This window comes from Benincasa hispida, unplaced genomic scaffold (genome assembly GCF_009727055.1).
Source record: "Benincasa hispida cultivar B227 unplaced genomic scaffold, ASM972705v1 Contig1165, whole genome shotgun sequence".
NCBI lineage: Eukaryota > Viridiplantae > Streptophyta > Magnoliopsida > Cucurbitales > Cucurbitaceae > Benincasa > Benincasa hispida.
Window position 1 is genome coordinate 30,697 of NW_024063714.1, and position 6,320 is coordinate 37,016.

At 34.4% G+C, this 6,320-nt stretch overlaps 1 protein-coding gene across 2 annotated transcripts; it reads left to right on the forward strand.

The window, feature by feature from the left end:
• On the forward strand, positions 1-3,349 carry LOC120068828 (probable membrane-associated kinase regulator 6). 2 transcript variants are annotated; one of them, XM_039020463.1, is made up of 3 exons: positions 1-234; positions 2,089-2,768; positions 2,853-3,349. In XM_039020463.1, the coding sequence occupies exons 2-3, from the start codon at positions 2,159-2,161 to the stop codon at positions 2,876-2,878; spliced, it is 636 nt and encodes a 211-aa protein (XP_038876391.1). In that variant the 5' UTR covers positions 1-234; positions 2,089-2,158; the 3' UTR covers positions 2,879-3,349. The 2 variants fall into 2 exon arrangements, with proteins under 2 accessions (XP_038876391.1, XP_038876392.1); XM_039020464.1 differs by having other exon boundaries at positions 2,202-2,768.
• Positions 3,350-6,320: the final 2,971 nt, after the last annotated feature.

A 6,320-nucleotide genomic window follows, 5' to 3' on the forward strand; every position in this document is an offset into this window, starting at 1 on the left:
ATTAACATGAAACTTTTGTTCGATGGAACTGCAGTTTCCGTTTCCGCCAATTTAAATTTCGTATTCCGATGATTAGATTCGGCCAAGGACGACGGCACCTTAGTTCTCCGGTGGTGGTTTCTCCAATCAAAATGCAACTAGTTCGAGCTTCGATTCTCTGTTGTCTGGATTTGGCTTGAAGGTTTGAAACTTTGTGGCAATCCTCTTCTTAGGCGATTTCTATCTCATTGCGCGGTATTTACTCACTCTGTTACGCTATAACTTGATGCTTCTGATTATATTTTATACTCCTGATGCGCTGAAAGTCGATGAATTAACTCTGAAAATTGATTTTAGTGTGGAATATTTGATGCTGGTGTGAGCTTTACAATTTGAATTAGTGCATTTTATTTGCTTGATTAGTTACGACTCCTTAATCGATTAAGGTTAGATGTTAGCAGTCTTAGCAGATGAATGGGAATCTATTTTCCTTTTCTAATCACGTTCTTGTTTTGTATTAGCACAAAACTACTTTTGAATTTTCCTTTGCCACAATCGGAAATTATCAGCATTATAAGGTTTCATTCGACCCGCTCAATGGAACTTCTGACTTGCACGATTTTCAGTTTATTGAGATTGAAACCTGTTTTTATACTCGTTTCTGGCTTACTATTTTGCATGGAAATGTAAAGCAAGCAGTTAGTTAACTAGCAGAGGGCCCCTTGGTTTGGCTTAAGGAAAATGAAGGGGACCGGTTACTTTTGATTTCCTCTCAAGAGTTCTTATTAGTTTGGTTTTTGTCTTTGAAATATATAGTGTCAAGTTCTAGTCAACAAGCTGGCACCCCATGTCTAAATGATGTTTATGTCCTTTTCATGGAATTGTTAAAAATGTATTCACAGATTATTGCGTGCAGAATGGAATTAAACGAACAAACGAGTTGTATCGCTAGGACCCCTCAAACTTGTGGATTTAATATTTGAAAGCTATTCTCAAATAGATATTGTGAAATTTTGGTATGAACTAATAGAACCTTCATATTTATTTTCAACACTTTCTGTACATTATCATATCATATTGTTTTTTACTGTCAAGTGTAAAGCTGACGGGTACTAACTTTATGTTGCTGAATTAGGAACAATGTTTGCTCACAATAGCTTATTTCTGTGCACCTACTCTAAGTCAATATAGCATGTGAATTGATGAAAGCCTTATTCTCTGAGAGATCCTTCTTCACATCTTTGTAGTGTTTTCAAAGTACATAGATTCTTGATTGGCTAATCATTTTACGACTTCAGTCCTTCCACTAGAGATGCTGGCCTTTAAACTTAGGTTTTTCAGATTTTCTTTCTTTCTTTTTCTTGTTTTCCTCCATATTTCTTGAATATTTTTAGAACCACATGTTTCTTGAATTTAGTGGAATTTCTAAAAGAATGTTTTTCAAAAACCTGTCTTTATCGATACCAAGATTACCTTAGATTTTTGTTGAGTGTATTTTAGTTCATATGTTGTATGTCTGTGTGTTTCCAATGTGAAATTAGAAGCCACAATGGTTAAAATTTTAATGCATGTGATTTCTTTCTGAAGTAATAATATCCAATACTCTATTGACTTCACAGAAGAACTCAGTACTCGTCTTTGGTATTGCCTTTTTCCTCTTGACTGTACTTAGATCAAGGGATTTACTGCGTGTGATATGCTTGCCATTTAGAAATTCACTTTCAATCCTTAGTTCACTTCCTATACATTTTTAGCTAGACCATTAGCTTCTTTAAAATATTGAAATTTAAATGGTGAATAAAAGCAGAGAGCTTTCAAAAAATCGAAGTATCTGTAGTATCTGCAGTTTGCTTGTTTTATAAATCGAAGAAACTCCCATTGGCATGAGATTTTTATGAAGAAGTGGTTCTTAAATTTCAATTTAAATGACTAAAAAGTACAGGCCATATAAAAGAATTAGCAAAAATATTATCGACATTTTTCTCTTCGGGTGGAGGTGGAGGGGGAGGGGAAAGGGGGTTGTTTCCTTGTGTCTCATGTTTGACCTTAATGGAATAAACAAAATATGCACTTGTGACCACCATCATGTTTACTCATATGCTAAGGTAGTGAGGTATCGATCACGTGGTCTTGTCGCCGAAGAATATATATAATTGTTTCCTTCATCACTGTTACATCCATGAATTGCAAAGAATTTATGGATGACCCTCGGCCTCTAGCAGTTGAAAGCTTTTCCACCAGTTGGCTGTTGAATGTGAAGCAGTCCTACGATGCCACATCCAAAACGATGGATTATAAGATTGTTAAGCCTTCAAGGTTACTGGATGAAACACAGAGCTTCAAATTCAGCACTTCAATCCACCCATCTGTTCTCATATCCCATGCTGATGAACTTTTTTTTGATGGCTCTGTCAAACCTGTTTATATAAGCCACACAACAGTGGGAGCCTCTAATACATCTGATTTTGTTCCAGTCGAGCTCAATTCTTCACCTTCTTCTTTAACTTCTAGTCCAGCCATACAAAACAGATGTTGTCATTCTGGAAGATGGAGAAGATCCTTATGTATGCTACAGAAGTCTTTAGGATGTCTCCGTCCCATTTGCCATAAAGGAAGCCCAGGTGATGTTAACTGGGATGATGACATTAAACAAAAATCCTGTGATGTTGGGAGTCAACACCAATCCCCACAAGTATCTCCACAAAGCAACATTGGTTCCTCATCAGGTGATTGGTGTCATCTAGAGAGCTCAATTTATGAAGCAATACTTCACTGCAAAAAATCAATAGGTTCGTTACATGTTTCTTTGTTTTATGGTTAATTAATCTCCATTTCTTCACTGCATAGTATTTCTCATTCTCTTCTTGATTTAGGGAATGATATCCTGGACCAAAATTAAAGGATTAAAGGACAATAGATGGATAAAGTACCAGACTTCTGGGAGGGTTTCAGCATGGCAACTTGTCCTTTGTCCTCTTTCCTCTGGCATTATCCCTTTTCAGTTTTCACTTCCTTTCTTGGGAGAAGTTATATTTTGTCAGTCCTGTGAGGATGAAAGACGTATAGGATTTTATGTGTGTTTCTAAGCGAAGTATCTCAAGCATCCTTCAGATTGATGTAATTAGGACGTTACCTTGTCTTGTTTGATATGCTGTGTACCGTAGAGTGAGAGAAACAAGTTATTGTTCAAGAAAGAACAGGGTATCTGTTTTATACGGAATAGGTATATGAGGAATGTGTTTCGATTCAGCGTTGTGTTGTGGGTTTTCAGATGTACACATTCAAGTCTTCCGATAGTTATGGAAAATTTTGTATTAACTTTTGACTTATTTCTTCACATATTCATACGAATGCTTCGATCTTTATAAAATGAAAGTGTGAGGTGTTTTATTGCATGGTTCTACATGGCTAGTTTCTGTCGTAGAAAATCTCTATCCCAATTTCCATTCATGGAACCCAGAGGGAAAAATACCATTTCTGTCTCTAGAGAGAGGAAGTGAGAATAATGTTAGAGGACAGGACATGGACAAAATATGTTAGGAGAAAAGCCACGAAGTTCAACCTCACCCCTTCATTGGTTTCACACCCTTTTGTTGTTTTCTTTTTTGTTCAGTTTATCCTTGATCCTTGCGGTGGAGTTCCCCCCCAAACAAGAGAGAGAGAGAGGGAAAAAATGCTTGTCATCCTAACCTTTCCTTGTATTTCAAAACACAATCCAAATGTTTGAATCCTCTGCTGAGGGGACCAACCAAATTCTTATCTTCACTGCTGGTTATGACCTTTGCCCATGGCCAGGGGTCACATAAATAGGGCATCATCAAACTTCATTGCACATTAATCTTGAATTTTGGTAGTAGGAAATTGGCAGAAACTATTAGCCCTATTAATTTGAACTTTTAACCACAAGGCACAAATCCCTGAATATGAAATTAGATTAGGTTTAATGAGAAAGAATGTTAGGATACAGAGCAAAAAACAAAAAAAAAGGAAAAAAAAAAAAAAAAATTATTTGTTTGTATTTAATTATGAAGTTTCTTCTTGGATTTTTATTTTCTGTATAGATGGACTACATACCTGTGAATTAGCACATTTCTAGTAATTTAAATAACATATTTTCCCTCATTGTTCCTAACAAAGATAATTGAGTTCTAGTGATTTGAATGGAATTAAACGAGAATGAACTGGGTGGCTCAGTTTCTATTACTTTGTAGTGCTCATTTCTTTATAATTGTAGTTCATTGGTTACCTATGGCCAGTCCTAAGACTATTCTAGCTCAAACACCACCCATGTCTCGATCTTTCAGAATCCATTCTACATAAGGTTAAAAAGATGATTTCTTCGTCTCGATATCTTCTCCTTTCGAGTAAAAATATCCCTCCAAAAATAACTTTTGATCCAACTTATAAACTGATTGGGTTCAAGTTATTGTTTACATTGAGTCAGATTTAGGAGAGGGCATTTCACTACTTGTGCTAGTTTCAGAATTGGATTCTCCCCAATTTATTTAAAGATATTGTCACTATCCTCTCTTTAAAACTTATTTCTAGAAGATAAAAAGAGGAAACAAGGAGAGAAAAACCCCACCAGACTCAACCATTATACATGTCCATAAACACGAAAAGCGCGTAACTTACTAATATGAAACATCTCTATTTGATGCAAAATTACAAAATCTCAAGCTATTGAGTCCTACAAAACCAAAAGAAAACAAGATAGAAAGTAGAAGAATTTCCCACCACAGAAGCCATTTTGGCAGGTAAGAGTAGGGGACCAAAGACATTGATATGGGAGGCATGTCCCATTTGTCAGCAATGAGTAGCTGTTGTTGCCATTGATGCGGCGGCAAATGCCTAAGATTTCACTCTGTTCAGATTCCCAAATGCCATTTTCAGGAGTTGGATACTTTGTTTCTCTTAGATATTGAAATTTTGAGTTAATGAGGCTTCAGAAGCAGCCAAAGCGAAAGAGGTTGGGTTGGCGTTTTGGTATGAGAATCTAACTTCATAATTTTTCCTTTGACGAATCGTTGCACATGGCGTTTTTAATTGGAATTGGATTTGGGGACCAAAGTTCTAAGTTTTGTCTTTAATTTATCAAGATCAGATCATACTGAGTTACTTTGTCTGCCTTCTGACTATGATTGAAATCAAATGGTTTCGTATTTTTTCTAGAATTATAATCCTATATGGTTTGTCTGAAGTATTCTAGGATTCAAGCAATAAGTTGGAGTAGGTTAGATATCAACTTCTAACCTCGTAATTGAGAGTATGTATCTTAGTTAGTTGAACTATGTTCTATTTGACTTAATTATATTCTTCTCTTAGTTAGCTCGAACACAATTAATTTTGAAGGGATCTAGTGATTCTAGTGCCTAAGTAATGGCTTCCTCTAGAATTGTATTATTAGACTAGAGTTAGGAATGACGGTTAGTAGACAACCTACTACGTTTTATCGATTATAGAATCTCTCCTTATAGTTCAAAAGAATTCACATCCTATCCTATTAAAACAAAAGCAAATCTTGGAAAAATAACTCTTTTTTTAGTTTTCAAAATTTGTTTTTGGTTTTAAAAACACATCTAAAGAATAAATAACAAAATCAAATAAATCAATAGGTGAAAGTAGTTATTTCTATACTTTATTTTAAAAAATTAATTGGTTATCAATCTAGTCAAACTTGTGTTCTCCTTGATTTAGAGTTTTCTATGTAAACCTCGTGCTTCTATTTCTATCTTTTAATAGTTATCAGTTGAGCCAAGCTTAAATTCAAAATGTCCTTTTGAATATTTAAAGGTTACTTCCCCTCTTGATAGTTATTTATGTTAGTAAAAGAGAAGTTTAAATGCATTTGAATGGAAAATGAGATGGAATAGGTTTTCTTTTCCTCAAATAAAATGTTTGAATTTTTATGCCCCTAAAACTTGGTTACAGAGGAACAACAAAAATTGTATATCATACTGTGTAGGTCTATTTTTAATTTTAAACAAAATTACTAAATTGACTGAAAAAATAAATTACAACATCTCTCTTTCACGTATCATTCTTAAAAACTAGCTAAAAGAATACCTGCAATTCATAGTTTAAAATTCCATCAAAATCTCGAGATTTAGAGGAAATTTCATTTTCCCCCAAATTTTGACGAAATCTTGAGAAAATCGAAATTTTGAAAATTTTTCGAGAATATTCTATTCCCCATTTCGACAAAAATTTTGAGATTTCAGAAAAATTTTGAGAAATTTCAATGTTTCAAGGAGATTTTAATTTTTTTTTTTAATTAACTACGTGAGTCTAATTCAATTTTTTCAATTTTGTGGTTGTGATTATATGTAATTCTATAGTTT

Bases quoted from the DNA above. Each gene is read 5' to 3' on its own strand.
- LOC120068828 (XM_039020463.1), top strand. From the start codon at position 2,159: ATGAATTGCAAAGAATTTATGGATGACCCTCGGCCTCTAGCAGTTGAA. The intron at 2,769-2,852 runs GTTCGTTACATG...TTCTTGATTTAG, and splicing joins TCACTGCAAAAAATCAATAG to GGAATGATATCCTGGACCAA.